At 40.7% G+C, this 27,078-nt stretch overlaps 1 protein-coding gene across 4 annotated transcripts in view; it reads right to left on the bottom strand.

Moving 5' to 3' along the window:
* The window catches only part of MOSPD2 (motile sperm domain containing 2), a 60,394-nt gene that overhangs the window by 31,747 nt on the left and 1,569 nt on the right, over window positions 1–27,078 (bottom strand). For all 4 annotated transcript variants that reach the window (XM_074967213.1, XM_074967221.1, XM_074967236.1 and 1 more), the window contains 4 exons: window positions 11,188–11,343; window positions 10,000–10,086; window positions 7,859–8,013; window positions 2,426–2,486 (listed from right to left, as the gene is read on the bottom strand). In XM_074967213.1, the coding sequence (XP_074823314.1) occupies window positions 2,426–2,486; window positions 7,859–8,013; window positions 10,000–10,086; window positions 11,188–11,343 (459 nt within the window). The remainder of the gene's footprint in view (window positions 1–2,425; window positions 2,487–7,858; window positions 8,014–9,999; window positions 10,087–11,187; window positions 11,344–27,078) is intronic.

The raw sequence follows: 27,078 nt of genomic DNA, 5'->3' as shown, positions 1-27,078 counted from the left end.
TTATTAAAAGCAGAACACTCCGTTTCCATGGTTACTTTCTTTAGGAAAAAATTAGCTTTCCTCCATCTGTATACAAAACTATCCCTATGGTAAGATGAACAGAAGTATTAGGAAGCCCACTGGAAAGCATAGCATGTATTGTTTTGGTATACAAAAAAGGCAAAATTATCCCATAAGAGCCAGAATGGTTACCCACATCCTGAATTCAGGGAATTCATTTAAATTACTGTATTAAATGCCAGATGAAAGATGCAAATAATATGCATCTTTATTCTAATGAATAATTTCATTGTGTGAAATACTAACAACTAGCAACTATAACAGAATTATACCTTCTATTTTAAGAAGCAAAATGGCACTCAAACAGCTAAACTTTAAAACGTTTACAGCTACATTTTCACTTGAAAAAAAATTAAATGAATTCAGAAGTCATGGAAGAGAAAAATGGCAATACTGACTGAAGCTTTGTATCTATTAATAATGAAGGTTAAAATGGACAATGTGCAAGTTTTTCCCCATACAGCCCCACCAATATGCCTCAACTCTGTCATGGAGGGATCATCTCTGAGACAGTAGGAAAGAGTCCATTTCCACTCAATCTTTAGCCTCTTGGCTGCTACAGAGTGCCAGTTGGTATAGCAGTATCTTCCAACTTTTGGCCAAACCCTGAAACTGAAGAGGAAAGGGACAGAGATGGACAAAGAAAGAAGGGGAAACAAGACAGAAAAACAACACAACTATAATATTGACTCTGAAAAAGAATTAGGAGTCATGGTGGATAATCAGCTAAACATGAGCTCCCAGTGCAACACTGTAGCCGAGGGGGCTAATGGGATCCTTGGACGCATAAACAGGAATATCAAGTTGGAGCAGAGAGGCTATTTTACCGCTGTATTTGGCACAGGTGCGACCACTGCTGGAACACTGTGCTCAGTTCTGGTGTCCGCAATTCAAGAAGGATGTTAAAAAATTGAGAGGGTCCAGAAAGATTAAAGGATTAGAAAACCTGCCTTATGATAGACTCAGGGAGCTAAATCTATTTACCTGTTTAACAAAGAAAAGGTTATGAGGTGACTGAATCACATTCTGTAAATTCCTACATGGGGAAACAAATATTTAATAATGCACACTTCAGTCTAGCAGAGAAAGATATAATGAGATACAATGGCTGGAAGTTGAAGCTAGCCAAGTTCAGACTGGAAATAAGGTGTAAATTTTTAAAAGTGAGGGTCATTAGTAAATTGTTCTAATGGTTAATTATTGTGGTGGATTCTCCCATCACCTAAATTCCCTGTAAGCTGTGTGGCCACGCAGCAGCCTATTAAGCGTCGCACAGGGAATCTGCCCAGCCAGGACCTGCCATGGCTTGGGGAGGGGCGCCACTGCCCCAGCCCCAACCCAGCCATGGGGGGGCACCTATCCCACAGCCCAAGCCCTGGAACTGCCACAGCAGGAAGAGGAGCCTCTCTCCCCCACAGCAGCACCTGGGCTGTGGGGAGAGAGTTAGGGGGAATACTTTCTCCTCGTAGTAGCCCCAGGACAGCCTGCACCCCAAACCCCTCATCCCTGGCCTCTCCCCCGAGACTGCACCCCCAGCCGGAGCCCTCACACCCCTGCACTCCAACCCTCTGCCCCAGCTCTGAGCCCCCTCCCACACCCCAAACTCCTTGGCCCCACCCCACCGCATGAATTTTGTTATGTGCACCAATATGAAGGTGATGCATCACACATCACCTCCATATTGGTGCACATAAAATGAATTCCGCACATGTGGGAAAAATTAGAGGGAACACTGCCCATCACTGATAATTTTTAAACCAAGACTGGATGTTCTTCCAAGAGATATGCTCTAGGAATTATTTGGGAGACATTGTATCATGTGTGATATACAGGAGGTAAGACTATATGATCACAATAGTCCCTTCTGGCCTTGGAATCTATAAATATTAACTCAATGCTTACAAAAATTCTAAAACTGGAACAACTGGGTGAATATGTACCTCCAAAAATACTTGTTTTAGACTCTTTACTTTTAATACAAATCCATATGTTACATATGAACTTCAAACCAAAATTAAGTTAATAAATGTGTGTTGATTAGCTCCGCTAACCAGTCTGAGGGTGTGATAGGGGAATGCTGCACATAAATTCACTTTTCTAAAAGACATTACTACTGAACTTATTTATATGCTGAACTACCCAGCCCTCATGGCACCTTGTTTCTGGGGCATGTCAAACACATTTCTCGACTTTACTTTGGTTTTACCTTTGCAGTCCACACATGCAAAAAGTAATATTTACACATCTCTTAAAAAAAGAACCTCTCTCCTCATCAGTTATGAATATTTATATAATAAAAATAACATTGCATAACACAGTCTATAAAATTGTATCCCCCTTAGAAAGGATAATATATATTACTTACAGAGGTAATTCGGATAATAAACTTTAAAACAGTTGATGATGAACCGAATGAAGTCCAAGTCCTAAAATAAAGGCAAAAATAATAAATGTAGTACAAATTATAATTCAAAAACCTAATTAGATAAAAACTATGAATTTTGTAATAAAGATTTTATGAGATAAGTTCACAATTAAAGTAAAACAATAAAATACACAGGCTATATATAGGATATTACTTTTCAAATACTGCCCCAACTTCCAATGCAATGCTACTCATTCAGGAGATGATTCTGCAAAGATTCATACACATGTTTAACTCTGTAAACTGAAAGTTGTTCTAGTGACTTCACTAAGACTACTCACAGTGCATAAAGTTAAGCACATGTACTGTATTAAGTCTTTGAAGAACTGGGGTCTCAGGAAAGGGTCAGGAGATTTTCCTAAGAGCTACAGCCTAACAGAAGAAACAAACCTCTGTCTCTAAATGGCAGTGTTAGGCCTTTCTTACATAGTACAAGCACAGACTTGCACTGAAGACAGACAAGCAAGTTACATAAGTTCTGTACGTTGGAGGTTAAACATCTAGGGATAAGAATATTTTGCCTTTTATCAGGGGTTTTTAGTTCTGTTTGTCTTGATTTCTAATGAAATCATAGTTCACTAATATTTTGAGACAAAAATTAATATTTAAAATTCTATGAACAATCATAGTGCCTGTACTGGATTTATATGTTTTTCAGCTACCCACTTCACAAATCTACATCACTTATGTTCATAACATTTGCTGCACATCTAAAGTACAGGATATTTCAACATCTGTTAGACCCAATGCAGCTAGATGTAGCTAAAGAGGGTTCGGGTGATAAATCCTCCTGTCCTGTTGCAGAAGTATGCCTGGCATCACTGGCATAAATACGTAGATCCCCTTGGAGAGTTGACGAAGGTCTGTATATATTACTGTTGTGTCACACATGAAGGAGCAATTGAGGCCCAGTCACATCTTATTTTTGTAAAACCCTCTTTATAAAAGTGTAAAAGAGGAGAAAACACATAACAGGCCCACCCACCAATTCAGAAGGAACACATCCAACACTGGGAGATTGTCTCTCCCCTCTCTCAAGTAGAAAAGGGGGCACTTTGTGTTCTACCTGGTGGAAAAGATTTATATCCAGAAACCTCAGAAAGACTGAATACATCCTAAATTACTGAGTCCTTTAGAGATCATTAATGCACCTGCATCAGATCTCTGCTGAGTTGGCCAGCTTTGTCATTTCCTTGCCAGCTAAGAGCAAGGCAATTGGGTAGATGTTGAAGTGGATACACCAGTCCCATAACTTGATCATCTCCTTGGCTAGTTGAAACAAGTGAGTTCCTCCCTGCTTCTTCAGTTAATATATTGCTCTCTTGTTGCCCAGGATGACTTGTATTGCTTTGTTCTGGATGTGAGGTAGTAATGATTTGAGAGCTAAACAGATAGTTTGCAATTACTGTACCCTCATATGTAATATCTTTTCTTGGTAACGCCAATGGTCCCGAACAACAAGATAGTCAACTTGCGCCCCCTCATCAGTCTTTGAAGCTTCCAAAGTGATTTTCAATTAAGGAGTATATCCCTTATAAGGCTCTCCTTTGATGAGGCTTTAAGAAACCAATTGTCTAACCATGGGGAGACAAAAATACTCTATTGTCTCAAGACGAGCTCCTACTACAAAGATGAACTTTGTAAAATCCCTCTGAGTGGTAGAAAGGCCACAAGTTAAGACCTTGTATTGAAAATAATCATGATCAACAGTAAAGCAGAGATATTTGCAGTGATTTGGCCTTCTAGAAATATGTATCCTTTAAATTGAGAGCTACAAACCAATCTAGGGCTGAAAGGAAAGGATAACATGAGGCTACAGTCAACATACAGAACCAGAACTTCCTGATGTAAGTGCTGAGCTTCCTCACATGTAATATCAGATGAACATCCATCCTTCTTTGGTATTAGTGAAATACCTTGAGTAAAATCCCTGATTTCTGAACTCCCTTGGAACCTCCTCTACTGCTCTTGCTTGAATCAGAGTCTGGATTTTTGATCTTAGCACACTGTTGAGGGAGAAACCCCTGAATATTGAAAAAGGGGCAGGGGAGAAGAAAGGAGGAGATCTTGTAAGGAGAATAGGTTTCAAACTTGGGCAGAACACTTTTTTATTACCCTCAAAATATATTTGTCCAAACTGATGAAACGGTATGAATCAAGGAATTAAGAAAGCCAGTTTTCCAAAAGGTAGGGAGGTAAGTATATTATCAATTGGTTTGCAGCTTTTGATCCTCCTATCAAACTTCAGGCTTGACATTCAACAGACGTAGGCAAAGGAAGCTTTGTGATCGCATGAGTGATGTCTCTGGGCTTAAGAGGACAAGGAGGATGGTGAATAAAGCTTTCTACTGTACCTGAACACAGACCATGGAATTCTTCCTCCAAAACTGAAAAAGACACATTGATCTTGGCTGTAATTTTTAATCTTTCCTATTATTAAACAGTTCATCTCCTTCAAAACAGATGCACTATTTTAGATTTTGTCTCTGGCGAGAGAGTGGAAGATCATAACCATGTGATTGCTATCGCAATCAATCTTACAACCAAGTCAAAAACATCAAAGGATACAGTGTGTTATACTACCGTCCATCCATCTGTATTAATGCAATTACTATATTGCACTGGTCTTCAGAAAGTGTCTTTGCAAACATCAACATTTTGTCCCATAAGTGCATCGCTGCCTGGTAGCTACTCTCAAACAAAGGATGAAGAAAGGACAAATCATTTTCCTCCCCACTGAGTTCAAATTCCTGCCTTCCTTGTCAGAGGCTGTAGAATGCAAATGTCCACCTCTTGACCTGTTGGTCACTGCAACTGCTACCAATGAATTACGAGGAGGAAGAGTATGTAAGCAAGATAAATCTTTCGTATGGAATTTGATATAGCTTATCAGCATTTTTGAGAGCAGTTGACAAAAAGCATGATTAGACCAGATAGATTCTTCTGGTTGCCAGAGACCATCTAAAATCAGCACAGAGACTTTACTCAAAGTTAGAGCTGAGAATATCAAAGACTCGGTAAGAAGTCTCCTCTAAGATAGTGACAAGAGCTTTAACATAGGCACCATTCTATTTAGGAAAAGCTGCAAGCTCTACCAACATTCTCATCAAAAGAAGAATTAATCAAATTCTGGGTCTAGCTGCTGATATTCCATTTGTACCACAGGCAGCTTCCTCTTCAGATAAAAATCCAGCCCGATAGCAGGAGAGTCTTCTGTATAGACTGAAGGAAGAGGGTGACTCATAGGAGCCTTCCTATGGGGGGGGTGGGGAGGGATAGTGGTTTGAGCATTGGCCTGCTAAACCCAGGGTTGTGAGTTCAATCCTTGAGGGAGGCATTTAGGAATCTGGGGCAAAAATTGGGGATTGGTCCTGCTTTGAGCAGGGGGTTGGACTAGACGATCTCCTGAGGTCCCTTCCAACCCGGACATTCTATGATTCCCTTCTCCATGTGCACTTGCATCACAAGCGTGACCAAAAGACCCACAGAAACTGACAACGATTCCAAAAGCTTCAACAGATCTGATGGAACCCTCTGAAGCAAGGAATGGGCAAAAATTCTCCTGAGTGCTTTTACTCGTTACATATGGATACATTAGATTTGATCCTGCTCCAAGAGATGTGAAGAATCTCCAGCTTTGTCACACGCAATGGAGCCGGGGTATTCAGAGCTGATGCGGTCACATGGTTTGGCTCTTATGAACAAGGCCACCACCAGTGGAGGTAGTAAGTATCTAGATGTTGGATCTGCTGATTTTGGTATCAACAGCATGATCGCTTTGGATTGGGAGCTTGGTGTCTTATGCTGAACTGTTTTCTGCTTAGATCTGGAAGTATCTAGAGTTGACACTGGCCTCCTGTTCTTAGTCTCGGGCCCTTCAGAAGGGTCAGAACAGACAGGATTTGCATCCAGAGCTGCTTGTAATAAGACTTGTAGCCTATTCTGACATTTCTTTCTTGCTCATAGGGTAAAAGTGCTGCAGTTCACACATCTTAAAAAAAAGAGAGAAGCTCACACAGGCATGCTAGGCATTGAGTGCAAGCATCTGATGCCACAAATACCACTGGAAATGATGTGCATATTTTAAAACGTGATCTTTTCAGATTTGGATCTGCATGCAACCAGTAGTTGGAATAGAAGATTTAAGTATAAAACAAAATTTATCCTAGACTAACAATCTAAACCTATCTTATAATTGATCCTAACCATACCTAATAGTAAAAAACTATCCCTAAAGGCACTAAATCTTTTTTTAGTGGAAGGGAACTGTACCAGTTCACAACTGTCTGCTGCTGTGGTTTGAAGGAACTGAGGTAGCAAGGAGAGACACGCCCCCTTGAAAAGTTCAGGAATGCTGAGGGGAAGGGCAGGAGGAACACTTGAGCCCTCTCATGCGTACTGCTACGAGAAGGTTCCAACATCTAGGCTGTCCTGGCTGTCACACCCCACGTGTGGGAATATGCAGAGGACACTCAGAAAGAAATATCATTTATAACTAGTCATTGTAGCTTTGCAAACTGAAATCCTGAAGAAGTTGGAAATATGCCTTATCGGAGAACAACCTTTTAAAATGAAAAAAAAAAAACTTCTAATGAAATTCATGATTTTCATCTTGAAATAGAGAGTTATTTAAGTATAATACAAAAGACATTATTGACTTGAAGCTTTAGATCATGGCCATAAACAAAATTACAAAACACCCAACATCTACACTTTGTCACATTTGTATTCCTACATTACAAATAGAGGCTCAACATTAAGTGGGCCAAGGCGCGGGCTGAGGGATGTGCTGGCTGCCGCTTCCCGCAGCCCCCATTGGCCTGGAACGGCAAACCGCGGCCAGTGGGAGCTGGGATTGGCTGAACCTGCGGATGCTGCAGGTAAACAAACCATCCCGTCCCGCCAGCAGATTTCTCTGATGGGCCGCGTGCCAAAGGTTGCCAATCCCTGAACTAGAGGCAGGCTGTATGGGTCAAATTCACAACTGCTGTAAGTGGGTGCCATTCCATTGCAGGAAACAAAAATACTAACAACCTAACATACTAATTTGGCATTTTTGGATGCAGTGGCAGATATTGGGTCAGGATATAGTAGGGAAGACAGTTGCTGTTAAATGTGACTGTGGTAACCCTCTCTCCTCCCAGTAAATGAAGTAACCTTTGCCTCAGTTCAAAAGGGGAAGAGAAAATACAGAACAAAAAGCCTGGCTGCGTAAAAGCCACCTGCCATGACTGTTTGGGAGAAGGGGGCAGTTATGAGATCAAGATTCTAGGACCTTTGCTGTATAATTTAGGTCTAATGTGCTGCACAGGAACGGAGTGCCTTGATTAAGCTATACACAGTCTAAACAGAAATCATAATTAAAATGCTTACTATGTGACTGACTCCAGTTTCAGCCATATCAAACACCACTGTTAAAGGCTTCCCATGCTCTCTTCTGGCATAATGCTCTAACCAAAAGGCTACAAACTTCTTTTTTTCAAACTGCAGTTTAGGCTCTTTTGTATGAAACTTCACCCTGAACCAGACTACAAAGAAAACATATGTATATAAAAAAAGCTTGAACAAGTTATCAGAATACCAGAACCATATTAGTGGTAAGTGTTAAGTGACCTCTTACAAAATCCACCAACTCCTCTAACATATGGAAATAATATACAATAAGAATCTGAAAAATTAAGCTATACATCGCTAATATTAATTGCTATTTATTGCTTGTATTTATTGCTATATATGTACATAGTTATAGGGTACCCTCTAGGTAGCAAAAAGGTGCACCAAATCTAGTGTAATGGCTTTATTTAGTTGTGAATCAATATGTTATAATCAACCAATAAGAAGCATCTTTCTTTAGAAAATAACTGAAGTACAAATGGAAAAGTTGATTAAAATGGAGCATTTAAATTGAGGCTTTCCACTTGGTGATTTAAGTTGCTGATTTAAATCAATCCACCTTAGACCACTTTCTAAGAAGTACTGTCTATATTTGATTTGGGGAAAAATAAAGCTTAAGTAATTACAAAATACTTTCTGAGCGTGCTCATTGGACATCTTTTTGGGAGGGAATGGGGAGCGCGGTGGGAGGCAAAGAGTAATAAAAGCCCACTTCCGTATGACAATATTGAACATTCTCACTGTCTGTTGTCATTAGATAACTCTGGCAGGAACAGAAAGATGAAGTAGATTTTTAGAATTACATTTACAAAGATACACACGCTTCTGAAATAAACTGACACTACAAAAGGTTCCCAACACACATGGGAGAGAGGAGACAACAGAGGCTCATCTGCTATTTTCAATCAGGTCTCACTGCATTTTTCTGCTATATTCTACATTTTGAAAATTTTATTTTTTTCATTTAAATGAAGTCTATCTTTTTCCACTGCAAAGATGCAGACATCCTCCTAACCTAAATAAACAGAAAACTGTTCCCAAACATACAATAATAGGAGCAAAAAAAGGGACCTCACACATACCCATTGAAAAAAGTCAGATTACAAAGGTGAACTGGGATCATTGAAGTGCTAATATTATTAAGCATGAACAACTGTTTTCTCATCCCCGCCCACCTCATTCCCTATTTTATTATTTTAAAACAAGTTGAGGAGGGGCGTTTCATACCTCTTCAAGTGCTGCTACCTTCAATGAGATTGGTGAGGGGGAGGCAAGAGGAGGTAGGCAAATCTGAGACCTGAGTGGATACTACACTATTTTGAGCATTCTTGGGCCTGCATGCAGCTGGTAACCAAAGCATCTGCATATGACAGACACAGTTCTCTGGGCTGTCAAAGGTAACCTGGAAAGATGGTCAGGAGAACTGGAGGATTAACAGGGAAAACTAATTACACCATTGCATCTTCAATGCCAGTGCTTGTTGCCTATACTATTACTGCATAGGGGCAGTACACAGCAATGGAGGACCAAGGCTTTTCTCAGAACAAGTTCAATTCAAACAGTGATGTGAAAACTTGTGACCAGTTCAAGTATGTGTAAGCATGGTGTGTTACAGCTGTACCAAATGATTGCAATGACAATACACTGTCCTGTAGACTCATGATGGCTATATATTCGAAGCAAAAGAGATAAAACCATTGCATTTTAATGGAACATTTTAAAACTGCATTACAAAACTTTACCTCCTGTCCCAGTTTATGAAGGAAAACTGAACGTAACCTTAACAATGGGATCATGAACGCTACAATGAGAAAGCTGAATTTCAAGCTACAAAATATGAATACTAAAGATTTTTCCTCTCTAGTAAAAGACTTGCGAGCATGGCTAAAGGTCTTAATAATACATGATGAAAAATGCAATGTAACCATTTGCCCATGATCTATTTGTCAGATATTCATTGAAAATTCACTTGATCTCCTCATTTATTTCCACAAAGGTAGTTCCTGATAAGTAATTGCTTCCAGCATTTTAGCAGTCTCCAATATGAACATGTATAATTATATATATATATATTAAAAGACTACTAGATAACTGAAAATATAAGAGTGCATGTAACTTACACAACTTGTAGCCCTCTTTATCATATCCATGCAGGTAAAGAGCACCATTTTCAAACAACGATTTTGGAAGGGCAGATTCAGACAAATCTGTAAAGCAAACAGAAGGATTATTTTAGCAAACTGATATCGGGCATCCTTATTTTTGCTGTTTAAAAAAGTGACTATAAAATACCATTTAATCTTAAAACAGAATAAGAAACTTGATGATTTTGAATATGTTCATGTGTGAGATAAATGAATTGTAAAATAGAGGGATAAACCTATTTGCAAACTAATATTTTTTCCTCTTTTTTTGTTTTAAACTAAAATAGAAAAAGGTTAGCATCTATGTGGGAAGAGAGGGGAAAACAAAGTAGATTTAGATGGCTAGAGGAAAAAAGACCTACAAATATTTTGTTAGCATTGGCCTCCCTCCTGCATTCCCGCTCTGTTACACCCACTTGTTGCAACTTTTCTTAATTTAGACTGTATGCTATTTGGGGCAGGTGCTGTCTTTATGTATGTTTATACAGCATGAAGCACAATGGGACTAGGGTGGCCAGACAGCAAGTGTGAAAAATCAGGACAAGGGGTGGGGGGTAATAGGTGCCTATATAAGGAAGAGCCCCAAAAATCGGGACTGTCCCTATAAAATCGGGACATCTGATAACCCTAAATGAGACCCTGTTTTGATCGGAGCCTCTGGACACTACAGTAATAACTGCAATGATCACATTTCACAGGTTTAATTAGTTTTATTAATCTGGAAAGATTCTGCTTTCCTCTCAGTAGTAGAGGAGATAATGAATTATTAGCTTATGACCCCTGCAGGATAGGTGTTTTCCCAGGTATGGACCACCTCCTCCTGAATAATTTTCAGACCGGAGGAGGGGAACTTTTATTCCCATAGAGGTTTGCACCAGAGGAACACACAAAGAACTGAAGTCCAGCAAACTACCCAACCCCTTCAAATTCCAAATTATCTTTGGCCCCCTAGGCTATTGAATAGCTCCAATGCTCACAACCCAGCCAGAGCCATACCAAATTATAAAACACAACTAGTGATTGATATGGCAACTTGACAAAGAAGAATTTATATAGCCATTTGCATTGGTACTTAATGAAACTGTATATAGGGCCTCAGGAATAGTTCAGTAAGAAACTGATATACATCACCAATGTATTAATTAGTAGTAAATGACATCTTACCATTGACGATGTATTCTTTCCTCCACTGAAAGCTTTCATCAATCATCTTCAATGTATCATCCACAACATCATGACGCCAAATTAAATAATTTTCAACCCAATTATCATCTTGCCGCAATCTTTCCACATCTCTGGAATCATATTTATCTGATTTATCTAATTTAAAAAATGGAAATTTTTACTGTAGTAAATGTAAGAAATATTACGAAATTGAATCTAGGCAAGTTTCAGGGCAGCAGTTCTTTGGGAATACAAAAGTTCTCAAAGATTTCAGCACATTTAAGCAAGCGTGGAATAATATAAGCTATTGAAAATGTTTATCAATTACATTAAAAAGTGGAATTTATTAAGAAACTGACAATATTTCTTGGGGTTGGAAAGATATGCATTATGTATGATTTTTATTTAAAGAAAAATACAATAATTTTTGTCAATTTTAGTATCTGCATGACAAAATTTTCTTCCTATCTTTTTCCTCAAATACACAGAAAGACAGACTGGTTTCTAACAGAATTAATAATTTTATTAAGATGTTGTTGAAGTAAAAAAACAGTACAGAGTTTAAGCATAGAAATTTCTGGTTATCAGGGAATAAGGTACAGATTATTAAGGGGTACGAAATTTGGTTTAGGAACGGGTGGCATAAGGAATATATAATCTACAATCTCCCCGATTGGGGGTAAAAGTTTAACGGGTCAAAGTACAGACATTGAGATATGGGGGTATGTTGTTCATATAATGGTTATGTTCAGGTGTGGAGTATAATGAGTGGATACGATGACGAGGATGGATTTATCCTCATTTGGTGGGATTTAATGTTGTGAGTTTATGGTTCCAGCTCATATAGTCCAATGGAAAATGTCTCTCAGTCCCTTTCCCATAGCTGATGCACGATGTCGTACCAGCTCACACCTACTGTCGGTGGCCGATGATGTGTTTGATGTAGATGTCCCTGGAGCATTGGATGGTGTCTGAGAGCATGAGGCACTGCACGAACCGTGGGTAGCGTCGACCAATCCCACAGGTCTGCAGCACACGCTCGTTGCAGGGGTCCCAAGCACCCAAGGCTCCGACGATCAGGGAATCCATCTGCACCTCGTAGCCCTTCACTCTCAGGGTGTCAGCCAGGGGAGCGTATTTTTCCAGCCTACGAGCTCAGGCTTCGCGGAAGGCCGGGGTTCTGTTCTCAAAGGAGACCATGACGTCGACGAGGATGATCTTTTTCTGGGCCTCATTGGTGACTGCCACGTCAGGTCGCAACTAGCTGTCAGTACCGGGGATGGCGCAGTTCACGGCGACCTCCCCCAGGTGCGGTGCGATGGCTTTCACCAGGCAGTTCTGGATGGCGTTGTGGCGCAGCTGCCAGGCTCTGGAGTGGGGCTTGCAGCTGCACAGGACGTGGGGCAGGGTCTCATTGGAGTAGCCGCACTTCCTGCAACGCTTGTCTCTGTTCCCGTGGCGGATGGCTCCGTTGAGTGGGACGCAGTTGAGCCAGGCACGGTGGATGAACCGCCAGTTGGCGAAACGGGTGAAGCCGCCCCCGGCGAGGAAGCGGTTGCTGGCGTCCCACTTGCTGGTCAGTTCGAAGGCTTTACCCTAGTCCGGTTTATGCTTCAGGGTTTCCATGTACAGTGAGTGGATGGCTGCCTTCAGGGTCCTCTCCAGCATACCACGGCGCTCGGGGTGACGATGGTGTTGTCGTCGGACCTGATCTGCGGCACCAGGACTCCCAGCTCCTGGCGCTCCTCGCACCACTCCCAGCAGCAGCCGATGCACTTCCCCAGGAGACGCGTGTCATTGCGAGTGCGGGACCACAGTGAAGCGATGTCACGCCCGTCCTGTCCGAATTCGCCATCCAGGGAACCGCTCAGGAAGGTGGCGGAGTCTTGGTTGGAGGGAGCTCTGCCGATCCGCTTCTTTGTTGTGTCATGGAGGGAGTTTGCTGCGATGTTCCTTACCATGGCATTGGCACACGTCAGCAGGCATGAGGCGTGGGTGATCACCGCGAGGTCACACAGGTCACCCATGCTGGGGACATTGGCACCGCCATGCCTGTGAGTGATGTAGACCAGCTCATTGCTGGCTCTCTGGGGAAGGAACAGCCACTTCTTCACCAGCTGCCCGACGATCTTGTCTGCCTTGTTGAGGGGTACCTTCACCATGGCGGATCCCCTTAGGACAAACGAGATGCAGGGGATCAGGAAGGTGTTCAGGGCGTTTATCTTCTGCCACGGTGCTAGCAGAGAGGCGTCGATCTTGGTGGCATCCTGTAAGATCTCCTGGATGGTGTCCTCAGGTGTCTGCCAGACACGGAAATCAGTCAGCGTGCCGAGGTGCTGGTACGCCTGCCCTTCTGCCAGGGGGATGACAGGCTCACCCTGGATCTGAAACCCTGTCATCTGCACCAAGCCCCTTTTGCTGCCGTCAATGTGGAGAATTGCGCACTTCTTTGCATTGAAGCAGAGCCCCATCCAATCGGCAGCTCGACTGGTGGCATCTAGCATACATTGGAGGTTCTCTGGGTCATCCGCAGTCAGGACCGGGTCATCCGCGTAAGCCAGGACGCTCACCCTCTCACTGCGGAGGTTGAAGCCATCTCTGCCATTGGAGATCACTCGCAGCAACGGCTCCATGGTGAAGTTAAAGATGATGGGGCTGAGGGGACAGCCCTGCTTAACTCCGCTCCGGATCTCAGCGGTCTCCCCTTCAACCGAGCAAATGGTGGTGCTGCATCCCTCGTACACCTCTTGGATCACACAAAGTTCTCTGGCATCCCAAACTCCTGGAGCGTGGCAAAGATGTGGTGGTGGGGTATGGACCCAAAGGCATTAGCCAGGTCGAGCCACACTACCATGCACTGCCTCCGCACCCTTAATCTAGAACAGGAATCGGCAACCTTTGGCACGCAGCCCACCAGGGAAATTCGCTGGCGGGCCAGGACAGTTTGTCTACCTGCAGCGTCCACAGGTTCGGGCGTTTGCAGCTCCCACTGGCCACAGTTCACCGTTCCATGCCAATGGGGGCTGCGGGAAGCGGCATGGGCTGAGGGATGTGCTGGCCGCTGCTTGCCACAGCCCCCATTGGCCTGGGCTACCATTCCCAGCTGTGCGCTATGCCATCATATTAAACAAAATTAAGTTTTACATCTCAAAACACATTTCACAGTGCCTATTGGTTATACATTTATCTTATTATTTTCCCATTATATGTAATTTTTGGTTCAGATTACAAAAAACACCACAAGCCTTCCTACACGAGAAACCACAAACTGGTAGACGTTTTATTGGAATTATTTTAAGGTCAAATGGGAACTGGAGGGTTCCATACCTATGAAAATCAGGTTATTGATTTAGGTGCCTAATTATGGGTTTTGTTGCTTAACTTTAGATAACTACCTTTGAAAATGACAGGGGTATTGTTATTGACTTGTTCAGATGAGAAGGTTCAGTTTTTAGATCAATGCTGACTTCCATAAAAATGGTATAAAATGAAAGTAGTAAAGAAAATGTACTTTGTAACATGGAATTGCACCTCACAACAAAAAGTTAAAAAAATTACTTTGGTTGAACAGTGGCTGACAATAAGGTTAAAGCACATTATCTGGATACTTTCCCATACCCTTCAAATTTTTTTTGTCTTTTATAGATTGCTAGCTGTTTGGATGTAGTGACTGTGTCTAATTATTTTTATTATATATATGAGCATGCATGCACCCTGGTTAGTCTCAGACTCTCCATAACAACACATATATATACCATAATACATATATATACACATACATGCAAGCGCACAGTGATACAGTGCTTAGAATAAGGGCATGTGACAAAAATAGAGAAAATATATTTCTGCAGGTTTTGAAAGATTTCTGAGCATCCCTCTTTATTGTGTACTGAAAAACTTTTTAATTTCTCTCTTTGCTGCTCATAGATTTTATATTGATCTCTTACGTGGTTTTGCTCTCTGAAACTACTGCTATATATGATTATACCTAAAAACAAGTTTTTCCTTTCTCAAATACTTTTGTTAAACCTCAGTTATTGGAAGAGGGAAAAACTGCTCGCTATTTCCGCAGCAAGCAACTGAAACAGCCTACCATTAAGATCACTGAAGGTAATTAAAAAAAAAAAAAAAAAAAGAGAGAAAACATATATTGGAAAACAGTAGAACTTATTAGATGATCCAGGATGATTTCTGTTACTACATAGACTCCACATATGGATTTGAAGACCGAACACATCATGTTTAATTTTTGCCAAATTGAGAGTTCAAAATTATGATATTTTACCATTATGCTGGCTGATATCTTTATATGTAGATATTGATGAGTATATATAAATGCATATAAAATATATCTATTACACACACACACACACACACACACACACACACACACACAAAATCAGAAACACTACGTCAAAAGAACTTTATTAAGGTTGCAAAATCAAGCACTCAGAAGTTAGGAAATGCCAGAATTAAGGCTGCCTGTGCAACCTTAATTTGGCTCCATTGTCTGTATCCATTATGATAGAGCTTTTAATTATACAATCATATATTATTTTTATAATAGGACGTGCTGTGCAACCGTAACAGTAGGCGGTTCCACCAGTAATGATGTAGTGTGGCGTAAAGGTTCTATTTGCACATATTTCCATTTAACTCAGTGATTACTTTGTGTACTTACCCTAAAACAGAATTCGGCCCTAAGCCTATTAGAAAGGTATCTAATCAATAAAAATTAGGAATACTAGAGTGAGGGGTGAAATGGAGGTAACAAGTACACAACAAAAGATGATCTGTTGAACCCTGAAGTTATCTGCAAAATTATGAAACAAATAAATTGATTAACATTTGCTGAATGTCTCAAGTAGCCATTAATCTATGTCCACTCTGCTAACGCATAACTAATTTTGTGAAATGGACAAAGAATAGAAAAAAGAGAAGGGTTAACATGTTTTTTTAAGCATGGTTATTTGTACAACTCACACATGCACTAAGTTCCTCTAAATTTTTGCTGAAGTGATAAGGAGAGATTCTCAGTCTTGTGACATTTACTTTTTATTTAAAATCAAGTACACTACTGTTAATGTGAAGGTACTCCTTTTAACTAAAATTTTCTACAGTTTAACCATTGAGAATTACCATAAATTGCACGGTTGTAAAATATTCTTGCTAGACAAGCTATGTACCCTAGTTATATTACAGCTTGGCAGAATTCAGTATTTGTTTTTGGTATTTTGATGGATAATATAAATTTTTTATTTATTTTAATTTTCAAATAGTTTTGAAAATATGCGGCTTTGTTTACTTTATTTTTATCTACTTGAATTTTCAGAGTTGCGGGAAATCAAGGCGGGGGGAGGGGTCAGAAAATAATTCTTTAATGACATCCAGTCCCTGCAGGTGCAAGACGCAGAGAAAGCGGAGATCTTGGCAGGGCAGAGCAGAGCAGAGACACCTCACCCCCACCACCCCAGGACTAAAAGGAGGGCAAACCACAGCTGCAGAGGAGGCCACCCTGTTGCAAAATGACTCCCACACTCCCAACCATGAGTGAGTGAGCGAGCAGGACTGGGACACTGGGTACTACAGGGGGTTCCCCACAGGCAGTGACACCCAATTCCTGCAGGCACAAAGTAAGATGGGAGAAGACTGTGATCCTGGTGGGACAAAGCCAGGATCGCCAGCCCCTGGCTGGGGGAAGACCACACTGCTGTCTTTGGCCCTGGGGCTGTGCAGGGAGCCCCCTGCAGTCCCACTATCAATACCTACTCACTCACTCACCCACCCATCAGCCGGAGATGGGGGACATCCCCAAGCGGGAGCCATTTAGCAACAGGATCACCTCCCCCACAGCCAGGGGCCCATCTTCCTCCTCAAGATCCTGGCCATGGGCTCCTCTTCTTCCTGCTCCTCACAATCCTAGCCCAGGTCTCTGCTCTGCCTCACCAGGACCAGGACTTTCCCCACATCTTGGGCCTGCAGAGATTGGGATCCCTGAAGGCGCTAGGTGCATCGGAGGCTGTGCTGGCCAACAGCTAACGATGGGTATCTGTGTCAGATGAAATCAAGATTTACTGACCAACGATTTAAATTGAATCCTGACAAGGTCCAACTAGCTCAGTATCCTGTCTTCCGACAGTGGCCAGTGCATGTGGCCCAGAAGGACTGAACAGAAGAGGTAGTCATCAAGTGATGGCAAACAGAGGTTAGAGACGCTATTTCTCCCCATCCTGGCTAATAACCATTGATGGACCTATCCTCCATGAATTTATCTAGTTCTTTTTTGAACCCTGTTATGGTCTTGGCCTTCACAATATCCTCTGGCAAGGAGTTCCACAGGTTAAACTGTGTGTTGTGTGAAGAAATACTTCCTTTTATTTGTTTTAAACCTGCTGCCCATTCATTTCATTTGGTGACCCCTCCCCCCCAGTTCTTGTGTTATGAGAAGTAGTAAGCAACAGTTCCTTATCTACTTTCTCTACAACAGCCATTATTTTATAGACCTCAATCATATCTCCCATTAGCCATCTCTTTTCCAAGCTGAAAACTCCCAGTCTTATTAATATCTCCTCATACGGAAGCCGTTCCATACCCCTTATCTTTGTTACCCTTTTATGAACCTTTTCCAATTCCAATACATATTTTTTTGAGATGGGGTGACCATATCGGCACACAGTAATCAAGATGTGGGCGTACCATGGATTTATATAGAGGCAACATGATATTTTCTGTCCTATTATCTATCCATTTCTTAATTATTCCCAGCATTCTGTTCGCTTTTTTGACTGCCACTGCACGCTGAGTGGATGTTTTCAGAGAACTATCCACAATGACTCCAAGATCTCTATCTCGAGTGGTAACAGCAAATTTAGACCACATCATTTTATATGTATAGTTGGGATTATGCTTTCCAATGTGCATTACTTTGCATTTATCAACATTAAATTTCACCTGCCATTTTGTTGCCCAGTCACCCAGTTCTGAGAGATCTTTTTGTAGATCTTACAGTCTGCCTGGGTTTTAACTATCTTTAGTAATTTTGTATCATTTGCAAGTTTTGTCACCTCACTGTTTACCCCTTTTTCCAGATCATTTATGAATATGTTGAATAGGACTGGTCCTAGAACAGACCGGGGGGGGCGGGGGGGGGGACGACACACACCACTATTTACCTCTCTCCATTCTGAAAACTGACCATTTATACCTACCTGTTGTTTCCTATCTTTTAACCAGTTACCAATCCATGACAGCACCTTCCCTCTTATCCCATGGCAGCTTACTTTGTGTGAGAGCCTTTGGTGAGGGACCTTGTCAAAGGTTTTCTGAAAATCTAAATACGCTATATCCATTGCATCCCCTTAGTCCACATGCTTGTTGACCCCCTCAAAGAATTCTGGTAGATTTGTGAGGCATGATTTCCCTTTACTACAACCATGCTGACTCTTCCTCAACATCTATATGTCTGACAATATTCTTTATTATAGTTTCATCCAGTTTGCCAGGAGATTCTGCAGGAGAAAGTCTTTCTCCAGCAAAACCTCTAAACTCTTCATATTTCCAGTCCCAGCAACATCCTATAAAACCTTAATCAATAAATTAAATGTTCACTTAATTAGTCATTACTATCAGAGATGACAACTTCGAAAAAGTGAAAAGGGAGACAGGTTATTTACCCGTAACTGCAGTTCAGAGATTTTTGCTGCAGTGACCTTTACAAAGGTGGTGGGTCTGAAGAAGATCAGATTAAATGAAGACTAAACACCACTCCACCAAAGAAAAGTCTAAATCTATTACATACCATATTAATGCATGGATAGTATTCCAAATATCAGCTCTGAAAATATCCACTACAGGGACATTTCTGATGCAAGTTGTGAAGACTGTTCTGGCTCTATACGAATGCACCCTAAGGCGCTCAGGAACTATGATGATCTCCAAAGCAAAATGTGTTTTCATGTAAAATATTAATTTACCAAGACAGTCCAAGCAGATAAGAATACAAGCTTTGGTCTTCCCCAGAAGTTGCAGTCTAGAGGACTACTGTTTTTTCAGATTAAATATGCAGAGAGCAGTTAGCTTTTAATTATGCACTTTAGAGACTCCCAACACATTAGGGAAGAAAGTGGCAAACTGAGTCTGATTTAGATTGAAGTTAAGACACTACATTAGTTAAAAACTCTGGTAAAGTTTCAAATTATGGGTGCCTGACGTTTAGCTCTTAAGCACATATTTCACCCAGGAACTCTGACTTTTAGTGGGAGATGCTAGTTCTCAGCATCATGAAAACTCTTTTTGGGAGTTAGGAGACAGTCCAATACATTGGGAAAGGTAGCAGATGCTAGGTCAATAGGCTTGCGGTCTGCCCAGAGAAAATCTCCAGATTTTGCCTGCCTAGCAGATGGAGTACAATTACCAGTAACTACTTCTAAGAAACATTAAAACTTCTCTCTTTCTCTGTTAAGGTTATGAAATTCAGAAAGCTAACTGTGGCGACTTTTTGCATAGGTGTAAAATACTTCCCTTTTGTATGGAAGAGGCACTGAAAGCTCCAGCATTAGACTGAGGATGTTTATAAATACTGACAGCCCCAAATTGGGGCTAACAGCTGCACCTTTGCTTCCTTCTTTCTGGTTTTCCGGATAAACCTTGAAAGCAATTATATCAAAAGTCAGGCATACAAGATCTGTACATGCCAACTCTGAAACAAGGTAATTGACAAGACAACAGAACTTATACGTCTTTGAGGTACAGAGCCAGAACCAATTCCGAGGACTTAAGGAATGAGATCTGATGTTACAATTCTTAACTCCAACTTTCAAATGACTTTGTTCAATCTTCACAGACCTAGAGTGGGCCAAAGTTCTCACTATCCCCTTCATTCTTTTGGAGATTTGACAAGAAGAGTAAAATACCTTTTTCCCCCTAATAAATCCTAAGAGGCACAGCAGCTACATGGAATGGATCTAGATGGAATTATTGCTTTCTGTAACCTCCAAATCCACTTTTTCAAGATAATTATATTCCACGCCACTGAGAGGGACAAACAGTCCCCAAAAGGGATTAAGTCCAAAAGATTTGAGCTGAGATTTTGAAACCTAGCCTGACAAGTGTGGCTTTGCTGAAGACTCAGGACACGATATTACAGTTGCAGGTTTTTATTTCTGGAACCTGATTTCCTGTTCCTGAAAGAATAGTCATTGAATAATTTCCAAGAGCCCTTTCTGTAGTCATCTGCAGGTTGAAAAGATTGACCTTGAGTTTGATACAATGAGGGTTTCTGTTTTTTGTTAAATAACGGATACCGATCCAATGAATGAAGAATGGATTTTGAATCCTCCAGGGTTTCTTCTAGGTTTCACTGGCTTTCTTGCTTTAAGTTCTGCCTTGTATGGGAACAGATCTACTTTTGTTCACACACTTTGGGGGAATTAGAGCATATCTTTTCTAACTGCATTTGCTACAAAATGTGCTATTTTACCCAAAGCACCAGAAGCAACGGTTGGCCATATTCTGTGCCTCTGTACGATGGTTTTTTCTTCCTTTAGGTCTAACAGGTGAGCCAAGGTCATACAACTTGTAATAAAGAATATAAACCGTACTTATGAGATAGGGGACTCTAAAGAGAACTTAGAAATCATGGTTGACAACCAGATGAACGTGAGCTGCCAGTAGGAAGCTGTAGCCAAAAGAGCTAATGCAATCCTTGGATGTATAAACAAGTAAATATTGAGTAAGAAAAGGAGGTTGTATTACCTTTAACTACAGTACCAATGAATCTGCTACTGGAATATTGTGTCTAGTTCCAGTGTCCATACTTTAAGAAGGATGCTGAAAAATTGTAGAGAGTTTATAGAAGAAGCAGCACAAAAATGGTTTAAGGCCTGGAAAACAGACCATACAGTGAGAGACTTGAGAAGCTCAATCTATTTAGGTGATCAAAGAAAAGGTTAAGTGGTGATCTGATCACAGGCTGTAAGTATCTGCAATGGGAGAAGACAACAGAAGATAGAAGGTTTTTTTAATCAACAGATAAAGTCATAGAACTGACTAGAATAGTATATCTTTCTTAGGCCTTGCTACACTACAAAGTTTTGCTGGCAAAAGTTATGCCGCTTTAATCAAAACCGCTGTTGCACAGCCACACTAGCTCCTTGTGTCGGCAGAGTGCATCCACACTAACAGTTCTTGCATTGACACAGAGCAGTGCATGGCGGTAGCTATGCCACTGTGCAACTGGCTGCAGGGTGCTTTGGGTGCCTGCCTGGCTGTGGTTCTGTGAAACCCTCAGAGTTCTCCCACAGCCTCCTCAGCTGCAGGGAGTAGCATCCTGAGCAGCTCTGTGAGCTCTCCCTGCTGAGGAACATCAAAGCAGCACAGCAGTCCCTCCCCATCCCCCCACTCCCAGTCAGTGTTCCTAGTGCAGGGCAGAACAGGAGCATTTCTGTTTAATGATTTGCTCTTTGTTCCCAAATGGAGCAGCACACTCAGCTATTGGATACTTCCTGTAGCTTTGAAAGGGGAGGGGCGGATGCCTGTAGGGCAGCAGAGATCAAAACAGTGAGCAGAGCGGTCAGGCAGGCATTGTGGGATACCGGTAGAAGCCAGTTATGTCAAAAAAAAAATGAACAGCAGCTATGCCGCTCATTGAGACTGTTTTGTTTTGTCAGCAAAACAGCAGTTTTGCCGCCAAAAACAGCTTTGTAGTGTATACACCTCCCCTATTTTGTCAGCAAAATGCAGCTTTTGATGACAAAACTTCGCAGTGTACACAAGGTCTTATTCTTTCATTATCTGCACTGATACAAATGTAAATATATCATTTCTCGGCTTGTCAGAGTCTGGAGTCAGAGCCAGAGCCTGGAAAAACATGTTTTTCAGAACCTAAACAGACATGAACAGGCAAGCAACACATTTGCCTTTAAGAAGTGTTGGGCTGTTTTTTTAAAAACTAGTCACAGCACAAGCCTCTGTGAGCCCTTCCCATATATGTAAATCATGGTTCTCTAAGCACAGAGAATTCAAAACATGGAGGGTCTGATCCTACTCATATTAAAGACAACTACAGATTTGTCCTTGCCTTAAATGAGGACAGGAACAAAAAACTTACATTTGAAATGAGTTCTGTGTACCAAGAGAACTACATATGGGAAAAATCTAAGAAACTGTTACAAAATTGTATTTGAAAATGCACTGATGCCTAAGGAAAAACATGAATTGATCGTTCAAATATTATTACATATATTTAATATGTTTTCTTCAATTCCCTTCCCTTATTTATTACTAGAGACTTTGCATGGGGAATGATTAAGCTACTATTAAAACAATTAGTAGTATTCTTTCAGGATCACACTACTTACATTGAGGAAAGGAACACTGCAACAGTAGCAACACAAGGCCATAAGGCCAGTTGTGGAAATTTCCTAAGCAGTGAAAAGTATTAGCAAAGAAAAAGAAGGAAAAAGTAAGACTGATTGACAGAAGATGTTGCTATTACCAGTCACTACCGGCAAATCTTGTTTTCATTGTTTCTGTCTCACCACCCCAACCACTTATGTTAACAGCTCTTTCCAAAAAAGATTCACCCCCCCGCATGGACCAGCCTGCACTGCCAAAATCTTGCATATCAGTACTGCTCAGCTAGCAGCCACTAATCCTTCAAGCTGAGCAAAAGGAACTTTTAAAAGCATATTTCCAATATTCAGATACAGAGCATTTTGATACTAGAAAATATATTTTTGTTCATAGGCACAGGCTGTTTCCTTTAACTCACACAATGAAGATAGAAAATACATTTTTAAAAATATATCAATGTCGTAAGAAAAACTCAGATCATAGTGAACATGAAAACATATGTTTTCCAGATCAGATACCTCAGGTTTGCCTAATCTTCCTTCCAGATTGCTTCAAGGGACATGGACAAAGAGGCACTCTCATGCAAGTACCCTCATGTAAGTTTTTGGGAAATTAGACTGTGAAATTATCCTATATTTATATGCCTTAAGTTTTGTATTGTTTCTCAAACTATATTTGGTTATTAAACAGCTGGTTACTTTAACCACATAGATGAACCAGCCTTATAAAAACTTCTCAAATGGTGAATTTGATTCCTAAGTCCTACACTGCAAATTATCAACACAGCAGTATACTCTGTCTGATTATTCTTTAGATTTAAGATGGTTCAAAAACTATGCAATGAAGGGCTAGTCTACACTAGAAGTATTACATGGGCGTGGCTTCACCGATGCAGCTGTGCATGGTAGCACGTCTGGTGACAACGCTCTATGCCAACGGGCGAGCGCTCTCCCATCAGCATAATGAATCCACCTCCACAAGAGGCGGTAGCTGTGTCGGTGGGAGCTATACCACCAACATAGCACTGTCCACATCGGCATTTAGGTCGATGTCACTTGTGTCACTCAGGGGGGTGGCCTTTTTCACACCCAAGAGCCATGTAAGTTATACCAAAGTAAGTGGTAGTATAGACCTGGCCTTAGTCTTTGTAGTTAGATGTACCAGTTAAAACAGGTTACATTTCATATTCAAATTTCTTTAAAGGTAAGCAGACAAGGAATATATATTTTTAATTTACTCCTTTTTTTATGGAATGTGAAAAAAGCTTGAATGGCAGCCAATAGGCTTAAGAGTTTTCACTAAACGAATATTTCAAAGGCTCTCCAACTTTTTGTATCAACAAAAAAACAACACTACAACAATATAACATCACATTACAACATTAGTAAACGTGATCGTGACACTGACACCTCAGTTTTAGTATGCTTTCTCTGCTGAGGCAACCCAGAGATCATGAATTCTGGATTATGGTATGGTACCTTTCTGTTATGGGGCAAAAAACTCTCCCCAGTATAATCACAGACACTGACTTCCTTGTGTAATTAAATAAAGAGGCAAAACAGTGGAATCAGCAGTTCTCTCATACTCAAATATAATACTCCAAGCAAGTTTAGTGGACTCTCTGAACACAGCAGCAGCCCACATCTCTCAAGCTATCTCCTTCAGTGCTGGGGCCCAAATTTAAGACAGGTTAACAGAACTGGATATCAAGCAGTGTTTTCTTCCTTTACAACAGAGCAGTCCATTTTTGTTTCAGGTGTTCAAAGGTGTATCTGACTCAGAGTTCCTCACATTTTCTCAGATAAGGGGAAGAGGAAAATTAAGTATAACATGTACTATATTCTTAACAGCTTGTCTGGTTCTGCTGATTGTTCCCCACTGAAGCCAAAATCCTCATTTTTTCGCACTGCAATTGATTACTGTGTGAAGGATCATGATGCCACAAACAAAGAATTACAACCTCGAGGCAAGTTAACTGAAGAAATCATAATCCTACTTTCATGAAAAAAATAGAACTAAAGAAAAAAATCTCTGGAACATGATCAGAAAAAGCATTTATGGAAAAGATATTTCTATAGGAATTCCAAGAAGTTTTAACAACTGTTTGTATTCCAGTAGCAATGGTATAAGCTTCTTCTTTAAGGGTTTTAGTCAGCCCAACACAGCTTTTGTGGCTAATAGCCAATGGAAATTCCACAGACTTATCTAGCTATGATCAGGGAGGCTGCTCCCTATTCCAAGAAGATACTACTTCTCAACAGAGATTGTGTAAGAACCAAGCAGCATTAGATAACCACCCAAGACCATCCTTACATGGCTATGGTCTCATGATAAAAATCACACTGATAAAGAGTAATCCTCCTTCCCTGATACTAATATGGGGGAAGGAATTGTTTCCGGTCTGAAAAGGACCATATTCAAGAGGCTTTATAATCCAAAAATGAACCCCAATGTCTCACAGTTCTGTTATGGAATTGTCAAGGTCATCTTTACTTATGTAGAGAGATTTCATATGGTACGGTAAGTTCTCTGCTCCACGGTATACATTTTAATAATTCTATCAGCACTCAAGCAGTGTATAATTTCTCTTTGACCAGAGAAAGGCAAAGACATTTCTGAATACGAGATGAGTGGGACAAAAACTTTTCCTATTAAAGTGACAATGATGTTTATTTATTTTTAAACAGCTCCACAGCTAAAAAGAGAGAGGACTGAAACCTAGAAAGGAAGAGAGGTGTTATGATGAAATTTGGTTTTGGTTTGAGTGAGCTAGAAACCTTTGTAAATATGAGCTTATGCTCTAATAAATGTGTTAGTCTGTAAGGTGCCACAAGTACTCCTGTTCTTTTTGCGGATACAGACTAACACGGCTGTTACTCTGAAACCTGTAAATATTGCATGCTGTGCTCATACAGTACATTCTACGTCACGTGTTTGGTTTTGTTTTTTAAACAAATTCACAAAACTTGTAGCTAAGGAAGGTTGACTATGCACAGGTGCCTAGTTAAAACAGTTGTGTGGAGAAAAATATACTGAAGGTACATATACACAGGTTTTACCAAATAAAATATAATCTATTAGTGAGAGCTGTTGGCTGAAAAGATAACATTAGAAATTCAGAAGTTCTGCTCTTTAATCAGGAATATTTTCATGACAAAGTCCAATTTTTCATTACAAGAACTGTAGCTGCTTGTTAAAGGACTGTTAAAGTGGCAATTTCCTTTTTACAGTGGGAAAAGTATATCCACCCTCCAGTCCCCCGAACTCAAAACTCACTGAGCTCAATGACAGCACCCTCTCTCCCACCTTCCCAAACTAGTAAAGAAAAATTCACCTTCAGGCAAAGCCTAAAATATTGTAGCCCCAAAAGATGAAAGTTACAATCTTTCATATTTACTGAAAACAGGGAGTTTGAATGCTGGCCATTATACAAACTTAACCATAGCTGTCCCTGTCTGTTCTACTGTAACAAAAAAAAAAAAAATCAAGATTAATGTGCCCCAAATTTAAATTTGAGTCCAATTATGCAGCATTCAAGGTTTTTGTTTTGTTTTTTAAAACAGAACTGCACAGAAAGCACAATAAGCGCTCACTATCAAGTCACAAGAATTCTTATTATAGCCCAAACCCCACAAACACTTATTCACGTTTAACTTCAATAGGACTACTCATGGGTGTAAAGTTAAAGCACATGTGCATTTGCAGGTTTGAGGACTATATTAAGAGTCCAGGGTGTACAACTAACACAATTAATTCCACATATATACGGAAGAGATACTGGAATCACTTGTAGGTAGTTCTCTGAAAACTTCAGCTCAATGTGCAACAGCAGTCAAAAAGGCCAACAGAATGTTAACAACTATTAGTGAAGGGATAGTAAAGAACACTGAAAATAGCATAATGCCACTATATAAATCCATGGTGTACCGACACCTTGAATACTTCTGGCTGCCCTATCTCAGAAAGTATAGAACGTAACCAGAACAGGTTCCAAGAAGGGCAACAAAGATGAAGAGTATGGAACAGATTCCATAAAAGGCAAGACTAAAAAGATTAGCGCTGTTCACCTTAGAGAAGACACAACTAAAAAGGATATGATAAAATGTCTACAAAATCAGGAATGGTGTAGAAAAAGTGAACAGAGAAATATTATTTACTCTTTCCCACAAAACAAAAACCAGCTGCCACCCAGTGAAATTAATAGGCATCAGGTTTAATACAAACAAGAGGAAGTACTTTTTTGCAAAATTAACTTCTAGAACTCAGTGCTATGGAATGTTGTGATGGTCAAAAGTATAACTAGGTTAAAAAAAAAAACTAAACTAAATAATTTCATGGAGGATAGATTCATCAATGGCTACTAGCTACGATGGTTGGGAATGCAACCCCAAGCTCGGGACAACCTAAACCTCTACCAGAAGCCAGGGGGGAGTGGGAAGGGGAAAACAGGCGGACCATTCCAACTGCCCTATTCTGTACACACCCCCTGTAGCTCTGGTTCTAGCCATTGTTGGAGACAGGATACTGGACTAGACAGAC

This window comes from Natator depressus, chromosome 1, assembly GCF_965152275.1.
Source record: "Natator depressus isolate rNatDep1 chromosome 1, rNatDep2.hap1, whole genome shotgun sequence".
Classification (NCBI taxonomy): domain Eukaryota; kingdom Metazoa; phylum Chordata; order Testudines; family Cheloniidae; genus Natator; species Natator depressus.
Note: the sequence above shows the minus strand (reverse complement) of the source record. Positions and strands in the feature narration are given on the sequence as shown.